Genomic DNA, 19,370 nt, shown 5'->3' on the forward strand with positions numbered 1-19,370 from the left:
TGAAGAAGATTTTTCCTTCTGTTTAAGTACTATCAAAAGTCATCCATGTAAACAGATTCAGAGCATTTGGTAGTGGATCACGATTAGGTTTGTGTCCTGCAAATTATGTTAATTTTTCAGTAGGCAAAAGGCCACTAGAAGAGCACTAGGCACTATTTCGACATAGGATGGCACAAGGAACCGCAGAGGAAGCTCAGCCGTGAGGAAGCTGGTGTGAGGACGACTCTTGTGAGGACCAGGTGGGAGCCACCTGTGCAGCTCAGCAGTGCCTGTGTGTCCTCCCGAGCCTGGTTTGGGATGTTCTTCTCACCTGCCCACGTGCAGGTATTCACCCTCCTCCAGGAAGGTCTGGCAGAGAAAGGCAAATCAAGTCTCTTCCCCCTCCAACCCCTGTATTTTTCTTGATTGCAGGTTTCAGGGTTTGGGATTTGGTCAGCTCTAGAATGTTCCCCATTTTTTTCTGTCCACCTGCTGAGTGTCGCCTGCTACTTTTAGTTGTCTCATTAGCCTGAATTTTGTCCTTTTTTCTACCTGGTGGTGAGGATTTCTGTAGCTGGGAAGGGAGTTCTGGGTCAAGTTTATATAATAACTAGGAGAAAGTGTCAGAGCTGTTAACCTTCCCTGCTTTTCTCTTGGTGACTTCATATTGTTTTCTGTTTACTAAAGCTCTGTCGGTAGAGAAAGAATAGCCTGGCATATAGAACTAATGGTAGGTAATTCTGTATAACACGCAAACCTGTGGTTTATACCACAGTTGCAAGTCCTAGAAATATTGTATTTTAACACTGAAAAACAAACCATTGTAAGATCAAATATATTCATAACCCTGGGGTTTTTTTTGTTTTGTTCTGTTCTGGTTTTTTAATGGAAACACCAGAGATTCTATTTAAAATAACCATGTATTTTCTTATTTTAAAAGTTTTTGCTTAATAATCTTTAACTAAAAATGAATTAATTAAAAGAAAAACTAATTATGGTTCCCTGGCAGTCAACTTCCTTTCCTTCAGAAATCTTGGGGAATAATTACTGGGTAAACCACCTCATTAAAAAAAAAAAAAGTTAAATTTTAATTACTAAAACATATATTTGTATGAATCTAATACTTAAGAAAGCAAGCTTGACAGTAGTGAAGTTCAGAGTCCTTTAATGAATTTACAGAGCAGAAATGTCACAGCTGAGGATGGGCACAGCCTTCAGCAAAGGACGTGTCCTCTCACCAAACTAAGCCGAGGGGAAGCATGTCTTGGTCTCCACCTCTAACTTTCCCTCTGTCTAGTCCAATGCCAAGTGTTAGCCATAATAAACCATGAGCCCAATATTCAGAGAACAATTCAGAAGCTGCCAGGAATGAAGAAAAAAAAAAGAAAAAAAACCCAAACAAAGAAAAATCCAGACACATGCGGCAGACAGCGCGTTCAAACCCACAGCAGTGAAAGGCAGAGTGATGTGTTATCAAACGCTATGCACGAGTTAGTCCTTATGCATGTTTTACGTTTGAAGGATTCTGAAAAATGACGCGTAGGAAGAATATTTGGTTTCTTCTAAGTAATCCTCCTTTTAATTACACCCTAGAATAACAGGCGGCTTGGTGCAGTCACCTCCGCGCCGTTCGCGACCCGAGGGAGCAGTAGGAGCCGCGGGCTGGGCTGGGCTGGGCTGGGCTGGGCTGGGCTGGGCCGGGACCCGCAGGACGACGCTCACGGAGGAGCAAAGGGAAGCGCCGGGCGGGGACACCTGCACCGCTCCCCCAGGGCCGCTCCCGCCCGCGCCGCGGGGCCCGGAGACCCTCCCATTGTCTCTGGCGGCGGGGCGGGCAGGGCCGGGCCGGGGCCGCCCTCCGCAGCCTCATTGGCGGTCGCCGAGCGCCGGTGCCTTAAATGGGGCGCTCGGCGGGGAGCGGCTCCCATTGACAAAAGCAGCGCGGCGGCAGCGGGGTGGGGGCGGCGGAGCGGGGCCGGAGGAGCGGGGGAGGGCGGGGGGCGGTGGCGGCCCATGGAGGCGCGGCGGAGGCTGCCGCAGGGCTCGCCGCGGGCAGGGGCGCACTCGGCGCCCTGAGCCGCGGGCGCGGAGCGGGAGGCCGGCATTGCGGGCAGGGGCGTGCTGCAGCGCGCAGGGGCGGGCCGCGGAGCTCCGCTGCCGGCCGCCGGCTCGCTCGGCTCTCCTTTCCGCGGCGCGCACCCCCGCCAGGCGCACGCACAGCGGTAACCGCCCCTTCTCCCCGCCGCCCTTCTCATCCTCATCTCATGGCGCTGAGGACGGCAGCCCCCCGCTCCGCACGTAAGTAAGCGGCTCCGCCGCGGCTTTGTGCGCGGCCCTGCTCGCTCCCCCCGCAGGTGAGGCGGCCCTGCCGCGCACCTGAGCCCGGGGCTGCCCGGGCGGGGAGGGGGGTGGGCAGGGTGGCTGCGGCTCGGCCCGCGGAGCCCGGCGTGTCGCAGCCCTCCCGTTTCTAAGCCGCGGTGCGGCTCTGCCCGGGGAATCGTCGCGCTGGGGCCGGGGTGCGGTGCCTGGGGGCCGGGGCCGAGCCGTGGCCGCGGTGCGTCAGGGCGCTGCACTCTGCATTTGCCCCTCGCAGGTGGCGGCTCAGCGGCTCGGCGCGGACATGGACCTCGGTGACTCCCCCAGCCCGGGGAAAAGCGCTGAAACCTCAAACCGAATGGAAACTGGGGGCGATGCCAGATCGGCACCTCGGCGGGGAGGAAGAGGAGGAGGAGGAGGTGGCGGGTTTCCAGCGGCTGCCGAGCCCAGCGCTCCCCCGGTTGCGGAGACGAGCATGAATATTGACGGGCCCGTCGGCGCCGGGAGGAGCGGGGCGGCTGCCGCTGCAATGCCGGGAGCCCCGGGGGCACCTGCCCCGCCGCTCCGCGCCCCTTGCTCCAGGGATCCCAAAATGGTCCATCAGCGGTTCCTGCGGAGGAGCGTGGTGGACTCGGACCAGGAGGAACCTGCTTTCGACCTTCCCGAGTCAGAGCATCAGAGGAAAATTATTCTGCTCCCTAAAACCAGGAGGATAATTGCGGAGAGGGCAAAGGCAGGGCAGGGGGCCGTGGAGAAGGTCTGCCTGGAGGCCGAGCCTGCGGGGGAGCCAAAGGCACCGCCAGCCCCTGGCAGTGTCGGAGGGGCTGAGGAGCAGAAGGAGGCTGGCAAAGATGTGGAGAGGAAAGAGGCGTCAGATGCTTCTAAAGATCAGAGCAAGGCTAAGAAAGAGGAGCCTGAGGAGGAGGCTGACATGAAAGCGGTTGCCACCTCGCTGGATGGCAGGTTCCTAAAGTTTGATATTGAACTCGGGAGGGGATCCTTCAAAACGGTCTATAAGGGCCTGGACACAGAGACGTGGGTGGAAGTTGCATGGTGTGAACTTCAGGTAAGCCGAGCTGATCCTCCGGGTTTTTTTCTTTTGCATTGTAAGCCTAGGAGCTAAAGGCAACATGCTGGTGTCATCTACAGAAGCTCAGCTTTGAGCAGCCTTTATAGTCACCATTGCTTAGTATCCAGTGTCTAACTATAGCGCAATATTCTCATTGGTTCTGAATCTACCACCTTATATACACTCCTCCCAGGCTTAACCCTCTCAGGCCTGGGATCTGACTGCTGACTCTGGCGATGTTAACATAGGACCTGTCATATTGCATTAAAAAATCACGAGTCGCTCTCTCCAAATGCACAAAGCATGCCGAAAAGAGCTAAATGGAGCTCCTGTCCCCCATTGCCTCTAGCCACTTTAGGAACCAGCAGCTTGATTTAGCGGGAATGGAGCAGCAGGTCTCTGCTAAAGACCCTGAATATATTTACAGGAGCAAACTTTCCTTTTTCTACAAATATAAATGCATAATCCTTTTATAAAGATGAAAGATTTGCTGCCCCCTTACTTGCCCTTTCTACTGCTTTGAAACTGTGACTGCCACCAGCTTCTTGTGAATCAAACCTTGGAAAGCACCTGAGTGCTTTCCTTTTATGTTTTAAGACCCCATGAAATGGGGTTAGGTTCAGTTAGGTCAAAGACCTGTCTATCCAAATACCTATTACAAGGAAGATTTTAAATAAAACATTTGATTTGGCCTCTAGATCTTTACAGAGAAGGCATCTAGTAATATCTAAAGAGAGTGAAGAGTCAGATACTGTCTTTTGCTGATTTGGGACGTAGCTCTTATTATTTTCTTGGTGATTTTTATATTCTCACATCTGTAAAAATGACAGTAGTGTATGCTTTTCTTTGTGAAGCTTTCAGTGTCTGTTACTTACCTCATTTCTGTTAGCATTCAGTTGAATAGGACCTATCCAAGAGAAAACCTGAGGCAGATTTTTTTTTAGGTTGCTTTTCCTAGAGCTATTACTTAAGTCTGAGTTACAGTGCAATTTTGGTGGGAATTAGAGAATTTAAGTCTGAGTTATAATTTGAGGTCCTTAAACTCCCACTGGTTCGCTGAGTTTTATGGCCTATGAGACTATGTGAGAATAGCATGTAAATAATGTGAGGTTGTAAGCCTGAGCTCCTGATTGTTTTTTCTTTTAGTGTTACCCAATCTGTTTGTATCTCACTCCTGATTCCTGGGATAGGTGGGGATGGATGTACAGTTCCATCTTTGTTCCCTAGTGACTTCATTACACCATATAATCGTGATTTACTGCAGCATTACTTCTTTAATAAAAAGTGTGGGTAGCACTTTTCAGTCTTCATAATCATGTGTCCCCATGGCTTTTATTAGACAGAAATGCAAAATATGGAGGCACAGCAGTTGTGCAGGGTAAGGCCCTGGGCAGAGGGCCCAAAGGGCTGGTGGTTGGGGATTTAACCCCATTCCCCCAGGCTGGGGGCTCCTGGGGAAGGGGAGCGGCTGTGGGGTGGCCATGGGGACCCCCGGGGAGCTGGGCCCTGTGGGCAGGCCTGCTATTTGTCTGCTTTGGGCTTGTGTCCCGAGACTAAGGCCTGAAATTAATTGAGGCTGATAACTAGGATGCTGCCAGGGGCAGGTTTGTCCCCAGGCAGAGGCTGGTGTGGTTCCCTGTGTTCACTGCAGAGCCATCGGCGCATCAGGAATTCATCTCCTTGCCCATGTTTCGGCATGCTCTGGCAGAGGAACTGAAATGATGCATTTTCAGCGTGCTTTCTGTAATGGAGTAGCTTGAACTACGAGACTGCCAAGTATGGTGGAGAACACAGCGTATTGGAATTCCAGTGTTTGGGTCATTTAGAAAGAGATTGGGAAGGGAAAATTGCATGATGAAGCTTACCTGGTGACTGGTTTTCTGATCCCTAGTTACACTCATTAGGAATTCTTGAACCGACCTGCATGTGAATAAATCATTTAATAATTCTCTAATTTCCACTAGTTTCCATTGCATGTGCTTCAGCTTAATTCAGATCTTACTACTAGATATTTTCAGTTTAATACAGAATGGTTTAGGCCACTAACTAGAGAAAGAAAACTCATTATTTTGACTGCTTTTGAGAAAATTACTGTGAAACCAGGCAAGGGCTGCTGGTTCTCCTGAAACACGGTGGGTTTGGAGGTGATGCCAGAGGCCGAGTAACATGAGATGGTGTGTGAATTTTGAAAACCAGGACTTTGGTCTGGATTGAGAAAGACTAACTGAATGACAAAAGCCTTTAATCACCATGTGATTAAAGCCTGTGCTTTTAGGCTGAGTTTGCATGAGGGAAGCTCAGGAGGTGTGAATGGCTGTGCTTTGTCTTGGGCTTTTTGACTTGTACAGTACTCTGAGTTCAGCTGGGGAAACATTCACAAGGTGCTTTCATTTCAACACTTTATTCACGGCATTTTGAACATTTTTATGTAAGCTGTGCCAGTTAGATATGCCCTCGTTTGTGCCTCTGTGGGAATGTTGAAGTATCCATAGTGGAAGCCATGGTCACCATGTGGCTGGAAACAAAATTACTTCCTCTGCAGCCTCACACCATCAGAACCCGTCCCAGAGCCCTTTTACGGAAATATTGCAGCTGACTGTGCTTTGTCTTTCCTGTGGACGGGCACTTGTGCTTGTTACTTCCAGAGCCCGAGGGTTAAACGAGCAGCACTGAGGTTCCACGCAGGCATTAATCCTCTCTCCTTGCTCAGCACTTTTTTCAGCCCAGTTGTACTTGTTGCCTGTGTGTCTGTCTCTTGTTTTGTCCGTCTGTACAAAGACCTTGCGAGCCATTCTTGTTCAGCGGTTTTATTTCATTGAAAAGATGGCTTTAGGGTTCAGAACCGGAATCATGGCTTGGATTAGGGTAGGATCCAAATGCTAACCAAACTAGATCTGGGTTTTAGACCTGTCTGAAGATATGAGAGCTGTAGTCAAATTCTAGCTAGAAAATAAGGGTATTGTTACTTCCTGAAACTGAAGTATTGGGGCAGTATTAGTGTGCCCTTGCAGTTTGGAAGGGTTTGCATTCTAAGGTTTTCATCAGCTGTAATTAATTGTAATTGGTGGCGCACAATTGCTATGTGGTGAGGCTTCAGCAGAACAGTATTTCAGTGTTGTGCTCCTAAATAAAATGTTAGGTCATGAATAAGGAATATAGGCTTTTGCCAATCTATTGCTGGCAAGCCAAATAATCCTTTTAGTTAGATGAATCGTTTCAAAATCCCCATCCTGTTTCCCCTTGGGAACATGTGGGGAAACTGCAGAAGAGTCAAACCTGGTGCCATCTCACATGCAAAGACCTCATTGTACTTTATGGTTCTCACTTGAACTGTGAATACCGAGCTTCTGTTTGACTGTATTTAATTTTAGTTTGTTGAAAATGGGGAAGGGATAGACTGTCACCTCCTGCTGTTGCTGTGCCTATGGCGAGCAGGTGAGAAAAGCCAGTTGGTGAACCTGGCAGGAAAGCCAGGCTTTTCCAGCGCTTGCCCCAGACTGGTTCTTGGCTTCAGGACACTTGGTCTCCTGGAGCTCTCCATGGGAGCCCCTGATGTTCCTTGGGACAGAGCTTAGTTCAGGGATTGGATGTTGGAGGTATTTGGGGAGCTAGGGAAGAGTGAAGGATGGGCAGAGGTCAGTTGTCCTTCCCCGCCCATATGGCTGAAATTAGAAATGGAGGGAATTAGAATAGCTCTGACCGCATTTTCCAAAAGGCCACCAAACCACGGGGCCTGTAATGGTAAACTAGCCATGGAGACGTGCTACTCCAGGGTGGCAATTGCTTGCTCCCTTCACCTACAGCTTTTCTGCCAAGTTTCTGGTTGTGTATTTCTGTAGGGAAAAACTGGGTTTTCTTTACAAGATGAGTGTTTTACTTAAGTTTCGTAGCACTTATTTTTATGCCACTGCCGATCTTTTCAGACTGCCTGAACCAAAGAAGGAAAAGCATGGAAGTGCATTGTATGTCTGAAGTCACTCAGATATTCAGGAGTTTCAGATTTTTGGAGGGCACAGCTTTTAACTGGAAATTAAGTGCTAAATGTGGATGTGTTTCTGAACATGTCTTTCATTTTATTTGTATACAGTATTATTATGGGAACATGCAATGTATTTTCTTGATCTGTTTTTGTTAAATGAGAAGCTCATCCAGATTGGGTGATAGCTGGCTGATATTAATATGGCATGAACATTCTAGAAGTAGAAGATGAGATTAGACTTTGTTTTAATGCAAGGTGAATAGAAAGGGCATTTAAAATCATTAATTTTAGACCTGCGTGAGCTTGCTCATTTTTGTTTCTAAGGCTGATAGTCTTCCCTTGAAGCAAAATTTCTATTTTGAGTGGATGAAGGGAGGAAAATCATGCAGTTTACTTCTAAGCATGTTACCTTATGTGTGAGAGAAAACTATGGTGCCTATGTAAGTATTTTCTTTAATGTTTAAGTGTTATTTTCCATACTATGTGATCTGTGATAGTTGTTCAAAGTGATGCCAAAGGTCCATGCCTCAGATGTTTTTGTGGAAGCAGTTACATTTGCATGGTTAAAAATGATGGCCTGTAAAATGGACAATATTAAAGCAAGTTCCCTTTGCTCTAGCAAAGTTACATCTGGCAAAATTGAATGATGTGGAAGTAGGAGGATGTCCTGCACCCCTCTATCAAGAAGCCAGGGGATTTTTTTCTGTCAGAGGTAATGTCTGCAGGACTTTCACTGGTGTGGTAGTTTGGATTTTGTAGCATCCTTGTTGGTTGACAGCGTTCATCTGGGGTTGAAGTAGTAGCTGGTTACTATCTATTCTATTAATTTATTGGATGGGTGAACTTTTTAGTGTAAAAGAACAGAATAATTTAGAAAATCTGGGAGAAGAAAGGGAGATGGTATCTGAAAGCTTGAATCTGATACTGCCGCCTGCTCATATTACCTCTGAGAATAATTTTGACTGTTTTGAGTTAATTCTTGAGATAGTGACTTCTGTTTAAATTTAAATAGTTGGTTTAGCTCTGCTTTAGTGTCAGTATGAAAACATGTGCCTGTATCACTGGTGTTTGTTAGTATAGCTGTTGCCCTGACATGGAGAAGCAGGATAGGGATATGGTAGTGAACTATTAATAGACTGCTTCTCAAATTCAGCAAATGAAATAGAGCTGGGTGAGACTTCAGATTCAGCCTTTGAATCGAATAAGACTCCTTTCTTTTGCTTTTGAGCACATTTTGCCTAAAGGTAGATTGTGTGCTCTTCTAATCCTGGTTAAACTCTTCATGCTAGGTGTGTGGGGTCCAATTGCAGTAAAAGGAAATGACTTAAAATAAACCCAGAACTTGGTGTAAAGGATATTTCTGATCCCTTTGGTCATGTCTTGTCCACAGCTGACAGAGGGAAAAAAAGCTGATGTTGCAGGCTGTCATCTCAGTAATGTTTGCACTTGATATGCTGTCTGACTTGTGTGTATAGCATGCTTACATTTATGGTCTGATTGCCTTGTTGTGTGGTTAGCGTCTAACAGGTCTGGAGAAAGCCCGGTGGCTCTGGGAACGATGTGCTAAAAGAAGGGCAGCAGTGGCAGTTCAGCTGTTGGTTACTGGAGTTACCAGGATTTTTCATGCTCTGAGAGATGGGAGGTGCCGTGGAGGTTGGGGAGGGTGGGTGGATGAAAGGCACCATAAGGATGGGGTGTGAAGGGGCTGTTGAGGAGGCAAGTAGTGGTAAATCTCCCACACTTCAGGAGCCTGGCTGGGCTGGGGGGTCTGGGTTGAGTGCTGAGAAGAGCTGGCTACAACTGTGGTCAGGGGAAGTTGGGTTTTCAGGCTTGCCATGACATAGCTGTCGATTGCCAGCAGCAGGACACGTCCCTGCATGTTCAGCAGGTTCTGTGGTAGGTCTGACTGGCCAGAAAATACAAATACAAGGTAAGTGCTGATGCAGGATACCCGAACAGCCGGTAGGCATGTCATGTGGGGTGTGTGACACTTGGCACTCCTGTTGGAAGAGTCATGAAACAGGAGGGGTTGATGCAAATAATATTTGGAGAAGATCTGAAATGGTCATGCAGAAGCAGAACTGGTTTTCCTTTTGGTTAAGTTTGTACAGGTGAAATTGAAGTTACATCTGGAAATGGATTATTTCCTTAAAGTTTATTGTCCTATTAGAAAACATGGGTGCTATCCCAACCTTGATTTTGGTCTGCCTGCCACCAAGCTTGGCAAGGAAGGGGAAAGTTGGTGTGCTGTATTTATTTTTCTTCCATGGAGTTAAGTCAGCTAGAAACAACTGTCATTTAGTATCTTGCTATTCCTGTGTAGCTCTGAGATGGAGCAAGCAGCTCACTACTTTCCTCCTGCCCTTCATCCTGCTCTGAGATGAGAAACCTGCCTCTTTTGCCAGGAATGAGTTTTACTACCATATTATCTGTGACATCTTAAACAACAAATTGTTGTAGCCTCTTCTGCGGTGGTGTCTGGACCAGTTTGTAAAACTGCAAGATGACAGATGTTTTCCAGTCTCTGCTATGCATGGTGTGATGGTCTTTCTGTGTATTTGTTTCCATTTCACTTCTGGAGAGTTGGTGAAAGTGTGAGCTGAATTGGTATGTGAAAAGCAAGGTGTGCACCCTCATTCTCCACACCTCATCCCAAAGAGTACTTGGAGATCTTTAAGTCCAGTTTCCACATAAAACAGAAAGTAGAACCTGTTTTATGTATTAGATTGATCCCTTGCTCTGGAATGGCCTAATCTTCAAACCATAAGCAGCTTCCCATATCCCTGAAGAAAATCTCGCTATCCTCCAAAGAAATCAAGTCCATACCTCCTTTTGGCATGGTGTTCATCCAAAGCAGCTCGCCTGGTGGGAACTTCATGGATTAGCTTGGGTGCTGTGGAGCTTCTGAGCTGTTCTTTCTCCTTGCAGATGGTCATTCCCATGTAGAAGATGCTGAGGATTTGGTGCAAGGAGGGGGTGACAAGTCTTGTGTCCTCTGTGATCACCTGTTGTGGACATAAGTTGTCAAGTTGCTGAACATCTCTAAGCCTTGGGGAGCATCTTAGTTGCCAGCCAGTCATCCATAACGATGTTCTAAATCAGCTGGCAATAAATGTGCACCAAAAACTTTGTAGAGCAATTTGTTTGTTAGCAGTGACTTGACTCACACTGAATATGTACAGTTAAGTGGTGTGTGGTGATACGCCTTCTATTCAGTCCCTGAAAGAAAAATATAAGTAAACTCTATATTTGTGCTCATTTGGAATTTTATTTTTGGAAGATGCTCCATTTTAGGCTTGAATGGTCTTGCAAACTTGGGTTTTCAATTCACCATCATTCCAACAATGCCTTTTACAAAAGATTTATTACCAATACTAAACATGCCATAGCCTTTGTAACACTACTGTGCCTACAGCGTTATTCTAAATAAGCACATTTCTGGAGCTGATGGGATTTCTCCTGTCCTTCTCCAGAATCTTCCATACAAGTGTGCGTGCATTCTAATTCCTATCAGTGTCAGTGTACACAATCAGATTTATAACTGATTTACTGCAATATTTTTTTCTGTGTTTAATACAGCATAACAGCTGTAAAATGTGGTGGTTAAATATGCAGTGGGAGTAAGGGGTAAAATGAAATGCCATATACATGTTGCTTAAACTATCAAGGAAGGAGTAACTCAAGACCTAATACCATCTGTTCTTCAGTTGTTTGCTACGGAGGGATACAGAACAGTTATTCATGAACTCTGAGGAAAACAGATAGGAGAATACAGGCTCAAATAACATTGGTGGGGTTTTTTCTTATTTGCCTGTTCTTTGTCAATTCAGTCTGATCTTCATTCCTGGCTTACTGAAAGGGAAATTAAACACTTTTAGTATTTGATCCCATTATGAATCTCTGCAGTACTTGACCAAAGTTAATTTGAATTTGTGTCATTTTTGGTTAGGCAAATAAACTTAAAACTGCTTTTTGTAAGAAAAGGAAAACCTGAAAGGAAATGGGGGCATTTTGGTTACATGCCAGTATTTTCTTTTTAATGTTGTGGGGTTTTTTTGGGAGGGGGTGAAAGCTGTATTGTAGTTGGTTACTAAAGCTACCAATTTGCCTTTCTCCAATTCTGAAAGTCCTGCTATAGTCTAGCTCTCCAGAAAACTACTTAGGAGGCTTTTTGTTTTATCTTAACCCGGATAATTTAAATGTAAATCTGTATGGATGATGGCTGACTTCTTTTCCTAGCTATGTTTATACTCTTGGGGAACTATATTACCTTTTCCATTACCTATTTAGCAAAGTATGGGCCTTACAGAACTGTGATCCAGTGCTGAGCACACTGATGTTGTGCTGGATGTATTCCTGTATTAGCAGGGCTTGCCCAAATGCCATTGTCATGTGCTTCAAGTGCTTAAAACTGTCTAAAACCCAGTAAGACTGAACAGATGGAGGAAGGCTTTTTTCCTCTAGCTAAATAATAAAAGAATGTTCTATAAAATAAGGTTTTATTAAAAAGAACAAATGGCAGTTGGTCACTTCATATATGGAGACGGAGCATTTATTTTACAAAAGCGGTGTTGCCTAAGTCTGCTTCTAAAATGGGTGTTCCTTTCTCTCACTGGTATGTGCTTAAAGGATTAAAATTATGGTATTTATTCCAGATTTTTGTACAATAAGCAGCTTTTTAACATTGCTTTTCCTGATGCTGTCTGCGTTTTTTTCAGTTAGTAACATTTTGGGTGACCCATTGTACTCGCTGGAGCTGATACAGCTGTGGTGGTTGACTGAGCAGAATCAATTTTGTCTATTAGAGTAGAACAGTGTAGAAGGGGGAGGAAATAGCAAAATTTCCAGTGGATGTATCTCATTGCTGCAGGCCTGTCTGCTGAAATATTTGATAAAAATCTAGATCTTGTAATTCTAAATGGGTTTATTTTGGCCTAGGATTTACTGATTAATTAAGGAAAATTGCCATGGTTGTGTGCGTTTAGAACTCATTTTGTTTCTTTCATATCAGCGTTTGTTTTGAAGATTGTTGTTGCACTAATAAAATGGACTTGCTTTTCTCTCAATTATGGTAAGACTTGCGTTGCCTTTGATTACTAGTGGAGGGGGAGAATATCCTGTCCTTTGGGAAGCAGAGCTTGTTTGTACATATGTAAAACTAATAATAGGAACAGACAAAATACACAAGCACTTCTATTAAGCCATGAGTTATAGGGTAAAATGAATTGGTAAGACTGACCTAGGATGGTTGCTTATAGCCCATCTTGGCTCCTCAAGTTATGGTCTTGCTTGTGGTGTTTTTTGCACATGCTTTGGGGGATGTGGCATCAGTCCCTGCTGTCCTCCAGGCTTCTAATTTTATAACTTTTGTAATGTCTTTCATTGATCTTAATGAATTTGAAAAGTCTGTGGCAGTTCAGCCTGTGAGCCTCAGGAACTTCCAGTGCGGGTGGATGGGGATGAGTTATGGGGTGAGAATATCACATGATATTTGGGGATTATTTGTATTGTAAGGGCCTTGATAATTTGAAGCTCTTGTAGCACTGTTGTAAGAAACATGGGGATTCCTGTAGCTTCTGCTGGTTCTCAAGTGTATGGCAGACTCCTGAACAGGGCTGAAGTTAACTGAAGCAAGATTGAGCTATAAATGTTTCTAGTCTGCCGAGAGCTTCTGAGCTCCATCCATCTGTGTCAAAGTTGCAGTGATCATTTGGTCTTTAAATAGAAAACTCACTTTGGAGTCTTCATGTCAGACCTTAAAGACTATTTGCTTGAGCTGGTTTCTACTCTGCTGTAGGGGTGTCCTGTCCAACACTCTGTTTCCTCTCATCTGAGAATGGAAGTATCTCCTGTCTTGGAGGCATGAAGCTGCAGGAGGTGTGCTCCTCACCCTTCCATTAGCCCCAGTGACTACTGCAGGTGGAGATGGGAGTTCAGAATGAATCTCCCATGTTTAAGCCCTTTGTTATTGCTGCCATGGGAGTAGAGATGGGCAATACCTCTGGTAGGTGCCAAGTAAGAGTTTCTTCGAGGAAACTCCTTCCTGTAGGTGCTGTCAACCAGCTCATTCACAGCATGGTAGGTGTGTTCTGCAAACACCTCCTAGCCCCAACTATTTGAAGAATGGATGAACAGTTCATTTCTGGGTCCTGGCTGTGTTTTTGTACAAGGATGCACTGACCTCAGTTATGGGATGTACGCAGGAGCCCTTGGCTTCTGCAGGAACCTCATCTGCAGGAAAGGTCTCAGTACCTTGGGTGCACTGGCAGCTGGAGGATGGGGTGTCAGGGCTGCAAGTGCTTTCAGGAGAGTACCTTTGGACTCAGGTCAACTTTATGCCTTATTTTTATAGTATGTTAAATTAAGCCAACTGGATAGATTCCCATGTGATACAGGATACTCCTACAAAGGCACCCTGTGTTTTCCCCTGGGCTGTGGACAACTCTGGATCCCTGTTTGTGGAAGAGGATTAAGCTTTCTTTTCAGAGTATAGAAGAAAGAAACCTGTAGCAAATATCTGTGGTTGGGAGGAATAAATTACAGATATTTTGTGAGATATTTTGTGTGTGTGTGGCTTGACTACTTGAACCCCTATTCCCTGTCCACCCCCCACTCCTGAGCACCCTGACAAGGCCTGTACCCCCATACCCCACATCACACCGGGGCTGTTAGCAGGTAAAGCTTGTTGTATGCGAGGAGATTATCCTGCTGCCAGGGATAATTCTGACTTCCCATACCATGAGAAATAATTGTGCGTGATCTGAGATGTGTATCTGCTTGCTTGGGTGAAGCCAGTATTACAAGTTTTTTAACTGCTGAAGCGACAAAACTACTGGAAGCAGCAGTTCTTCCTCTAAGTAACATCAAAGCATTAACTATAATGCTTCATTTATTAAGTATGTGTATACTGTTTTAGAGTTCTCAGGTGGTTTGAGGGAGGGAGAACAGGCCAGTGCTCACTCACATGTGGGTTTCAAGGAAAACTTTTCCTCTCAATAGCTTTATTTTTGGGCTCTTTGCTGTGAAATAAGACACTTGAGATTATGGAGTCTGTGTATTCAAAAGCAACTGTTGCAGCTAAATGGGCCTGTGGATGTTTGACTTCTGCCACGCTAACAGCTCTCCATATTTTTAATTTATGTGGTGATGTTGAACAACAACTCAGTTTATAGCAAGTGTTACTGGGGAGTGTGGTCCATGTTGGGAGGGGATCTCTCAGCATGAAGATGGGGAATGAGAAGCTGGGGGGTCTGGTTGGGGAAATCAGCTTTGCCTGAGCAGGACCTACTGGAAAATACACAATTTACTCACCTGGAACCTATAAATGAAACTGGTGTTGCTGCTGAATCCCAGGTTGAGTGAGAGGGGTGTGACTGGTGCTGATCTGGTTTTGTTACGGATTAGGGAAGGATTACAGGGTGGTTCCTTTGTGCATTTTTTTAGGAGGGCTTTATTCAAAAGGGATTCTACTTCGTAAAATCTTTCCAGTAGGCTTCTAAAAAGCAGTTCAGTGTCTTATTCCTTCTCATTGCTCCTCTTCCCTGTCATCTTCTACCACCCCAAAAGTTACAAGGACAGTATCCTGCTCTATAACACCTTCTGTACCACCACAGGGTGTGTACAAATACTTGTTCTTTATGTCCCTTTTTTGTTTTTCAGAGGGTCATCTGCACAATCACTTGAAATTATCATCTTTGATTCATCTCATAAGATACTTTGATAAAATTTAGATACTTCAGTGTGCGTAAAGTACAGAGTATCTGTTATCCTAGTTGCATTACCTCTGATTTTTTAGAGCTGAAATTGTAATTTATGAATTTTCTGTTAGAGAAAGGAAAAAAGTCATTAAAACATTTCCACTAAGCTAATTTTTGTGTGCAGGAGGAGTGAACTCTTATTCTTATGAACTGTGGCCTTTGTACCTTAAAATCTACGTAGTGTACATTTCAAAATGGATTTCTGTCAGCAGGGTGACTAATGAAATCATCTTGTAGTTGGAGTTCTTGGCACCTAATAAGATGTGAACTCCCGGTGAAGCTGCTACTCGCAGTTTGGTTGTTTCTGAATGTATTGTTCTGTGGATTTTACGGATCATGCTTTTTCTGCAGTTTTTCCTTCAGTGGGGGCAACTAGAGAATTTCTCTTTCCCTTCTGTATCAGTTTTCCTGAAAATTGAAAGTTGCTTTGTTTCCATGACTTGCTACCCTGACTGACTTGCTAAATGTATTGTGGACAACAGAGACACATACACACACAGAGCATCAGCGCAGTCTTATTCCTGAAGAAACAAAGGCTGAAAAATCACCTTTTTTTCCGGCAATAACTAGAAAGAACTAACAGGGATGAGTTTTCTTAGTCTTGGCTTGCTCTTCATAAATTTAAGTCTGTGAAAGATAGAAAACTCCCAGTAACTGGGGACAAGTGCTGTACCGAGAGCAATCTATGTGGAGGATGCAGTGGAGTATTTTGAGTCTGTTTTAATTTCCCAGCCTGGATGGATTAAGTGGGAGCCTCTTCTTGTTCATCTTTGTGTCAATTCTGAACAATGTGTATTGATGTTTCCCATCAACTTGGTACAGTTTTGCAAGTATTTTTCTCAGAGGATACATATTTAAGGGTCAGAATGAACTATAGTCTGTGGCAAAGTGCGCTTAATTGTGTGAGTGGGGAAATGGAATAGCTGGTTTAACTAAAACATCTTAAATGTGCTGAAATGTTAATTATTCTTAGAGGTCTAAGATAGATGAAAAATTGCTCACGAAAGCCCATTCACCTGTTTTAATCAGCTTATTTTAAAAAAAAGGGCAAAAAAACCATGCATCCTACTTCTGTGGTGCTCAGAAATCCCTGAGCCACGGTTTATGCTTTTATTTCAATAAGCATTCTATTCAGTCTGTGTTTTAAGCATGCTTTATATTTTTTAAATGTAATAACATTCCCGGAGCAGCAGCTTTTCTTCTTAGGTCTGCCCAAAATCGCCATGCAGATTTACTTGGCTTTCAAATGATTCCTCGCACTGATAGCGGTGTGATGATAGCACGTCTGGAGAGTGTTATTTCTCTTGCAAGATTAAAATGAACAAACAATATTTATCGAAGCAAGATAACAGCAACTATATAACAGTATGAAGCAGTGACAGTGTGCATGCCCGTACCAGACCTGTGATCTTAACAGGGGAAAACACAATGCCAAATCAGTGTATTTGTAATATATATATATTTTTGCAACATAGCTAGAGAGCCAGTGGTTCAGTTGATTGACTTCTCTTTAACCCTAGACATGGAGATGAAAACATATGCTCAAATGCTTCCCTTGTTTTTCAGAGAAAAATCCAGTAATTCTATTTTTCCTTAAAAACCTGTTGTAAGGGACATATACCTGCTATCAGGCTTCATTTTGTAGTGATAAACCTTCTTAAATAGCTGATGTGTTATATCTGGTAATGCTGCAAGTGGAAAGGGGAATTAATTAAGCAATGGCTGTGTTGTGATTTGATTTGGATTATTTTGGTCTCACTTGTTGAGTTGCTGTTTACTTTCATATTCATGGTAAGTGTTTCCTATTTGTTTACTTGCTCTTTGCTTATTGCATATCCATAAGATGGATGTGAAAGTTACTTAAAAAAACCCCACACAAACCTACAGTAGGAATCATAATAAGGATACAGTATTCATGCATGTGAGATGAATACAAGAGTCTAAAATTGTCACTGTCCTCCTAAAATTAGATCACTGCAATGAGTATTATCCTTTGATAAAAGACCCTTTAAAGTATGTGGGTTTTTAAAATTAATTGTAGTATGTGGCACTCTTTAATTGCAGTGGTGCAGAATATATTAATGTATTTCTGGTAAGCAAAGTGGGCCTGAGTGATTTTAAAAGAAAATGTCTTTAGTTTGTGAATTCTCAAGCGCTTCCTTTAAAAAGTACCTGGAGTGGTTTAGTAGGGGTTTGCGAACTTGTAGGTAGAGCTCTGCTGAAGCCTAACTTTACAAAAGTTTTAAGTCTTTCTTAAAGACTTAAAGACACTGCAACTAGTATGTCAACTTTCTCTTGAATACTGTGTGTAAGTGCTGATCGTGTGCTGTCATACTTTTAAGATGCTAGAAAATAAAAAATGATCTTTAAATCGATCAGAGCTGCAAGGAAGGCTGTGCTAAAACCTTTGTTTCATTGCAATAAATTGTTCTTGGATTGTCTAATTTTGAAAACTTCTCAAAACAAAACTCTAAAATATTTGGAGTAAATCACTCTATGACTCAAAATAACACTCTGGTGGTTCTGTGTGGGATGATGATCCATGTCTAGATTTTGATGTCTTATTATAATTTTATTTTATATTCAAACCATTGCATTATTAATATTTGGAAATTGTCTGAATCTGCTGGCAAGACTAATCCAGCCTCCTTGTGCAAGATGTCCTTTGAATACTTCTGAGCACCCTTTTTTGAGACACTTAAAATTTAACTAAGCCACTTGGCACATCTTGGAGCCTAAACTTGTACATTTTTAGCCTCGTAGACTAAAAATACATAGTCTTGTAGACTAAAAATACATCTTTTAGAAAGAGAATGGTATTCGCAGTAAATCAAACTCATTTTGAGTGTGCTAACATAAAATGAGTGGTATTTGATAACTTTCTCAACTAGAGCTTGATGAAAACCAGGCTTTTGCCAAAAGAAAAGCCCAGCCTAGTGTGTAACTGACTCTGGGGAGGCTGCCCCCCTGCTCTGTTTCTTTGTACTGCAGCAGAGAATGCTGCAGATTATGTCTATAATGGGGTTAATTGACAGAGCAGAAAGGGGTAAGGAGAATTTGTTGGATTTAATGTTATAGTTGTGGGGGGGAAAGAACGGGAAGGGCTGATCTGGTGTGTGCTGCCCTGTGAATACACGTGCGTCGGTAGCTGGCAGGCGGGGAGATGTGCGTGATGTGCTCTTGTAATAACATACATTTTTCCATGTATATTATTAGAGTGGGAATTAATGTATGGGGTGTTTTATTTTGTTTTCTCATGGAAATGTCTTGGGAGAAAAGGGTGTGATGAGAAACCTCTTCAGCCAGCCTTGTTCCAGTTGTCAGGGAGAAAACCCCCAGGCTCTTTCACTTCAGTCTCCCTGGCTCTAGAAAAGGCTTTGTGAATTGAAATACAACTAAGAAACTACCCTAGAGTTTTTGGTTTTTTATCTTTTAAAATTTAATAGGTAAGGGTGTTTTATTTCCTACACCTGCCTGCGGTGCTGAATGCGGTGGCCGGAGCAGCACCGAGGGCTCCCTGCTCGCTCATCTGCAGGGTGGAAATCGGGGAGGTTTGGGAGTTGAATTTGCAGGCCAAACCTCTGTTGATATATTTATTACCTGTCCTATTTTTGTCTCGTACATTTGAAACTATTTTTATTCAGTATAATGTTCTGGAGGACCTAATGTAGTTAATAGACTTTATAAAAAAAACCAAAACAACATCCAAAACCAAAACACCCTATTGGGAATGAAAGGTCATTGCAGATCTTTTAATTTGAAGTCCAACCAAACAGGCGTGGTATTTAATCCATCTTTCCTTGGAGCAACAGCCAGCATATAAAAGCCATAATAAGCAAATTATTAGTTACATCCTCTTCTCAGTCTAACTGAATGTCTTCTAAACTAATATATATGGGCCTGCAGTGGCTTCCTTCAAATGTGGCCTTTTTTGGTTTAGGTTTCTAGTAAATAATGAGGCTGTCCTGGCTTACCCAAGGTGACGAAGTGTGCTTCATCAGTTTATTTCCAGTTAGTTATTCTTCCAGGTGGATCTCCCTGCTCTAAAGGGATACTAATTTACTAATGTCACAGGAAATCTCTTCCAAGTCCTTTCTCTAGTTAGTTAAGCTTTGAGTTATTTGAATTAAGAAAGGTTTCTTGTTCTGGGTTTAAGTGTACATTTATTTTCTTTCAGATCATATGTATTCTCTGCATCTGTTTTTCACATAATGTTTAGATTGAAATGTTCCCAAATTTTTCTCAAGAGTCTGCAAATTTAATTGGGTGA

General features: G+C 43.6%; 1 protein-coding gene across 1 annotated transcript in view; it reads left to right on the plus strand.

The window, feature by feature from the left end:
• Positions 1-2,599: 2,599 nt before the first annotated feature.
• Positions 2,600-19,370, plus strand: part of WNK2 (WNK lysine deficient protein kinase 2) — a gene marked incomplete at both ends in the record, with an annotated part of 101,941 nt that continues 85,170 nt past the window's right edge. The window contains one exon of the mRNA XM_080350572.1: positions 2,600-3,361. Coding sequence (XP_080206698.1) covers positions 2,600-3,361 — 762 coding nt within the window. The remainder of the gene's footprint in view (positions 3,362-19,370) is intronic.

This window comes from Nesoenas mayeri, assembly GCF_963082525.1.
Source record: "Nesoenas mayeri genome assembly, chromosome: 10".
NCBI lineage: Eukaryota > Metazoa > Chordata > Aves > Columbiformes > Columbidae > Nesoenas > Nesoenas mayeri.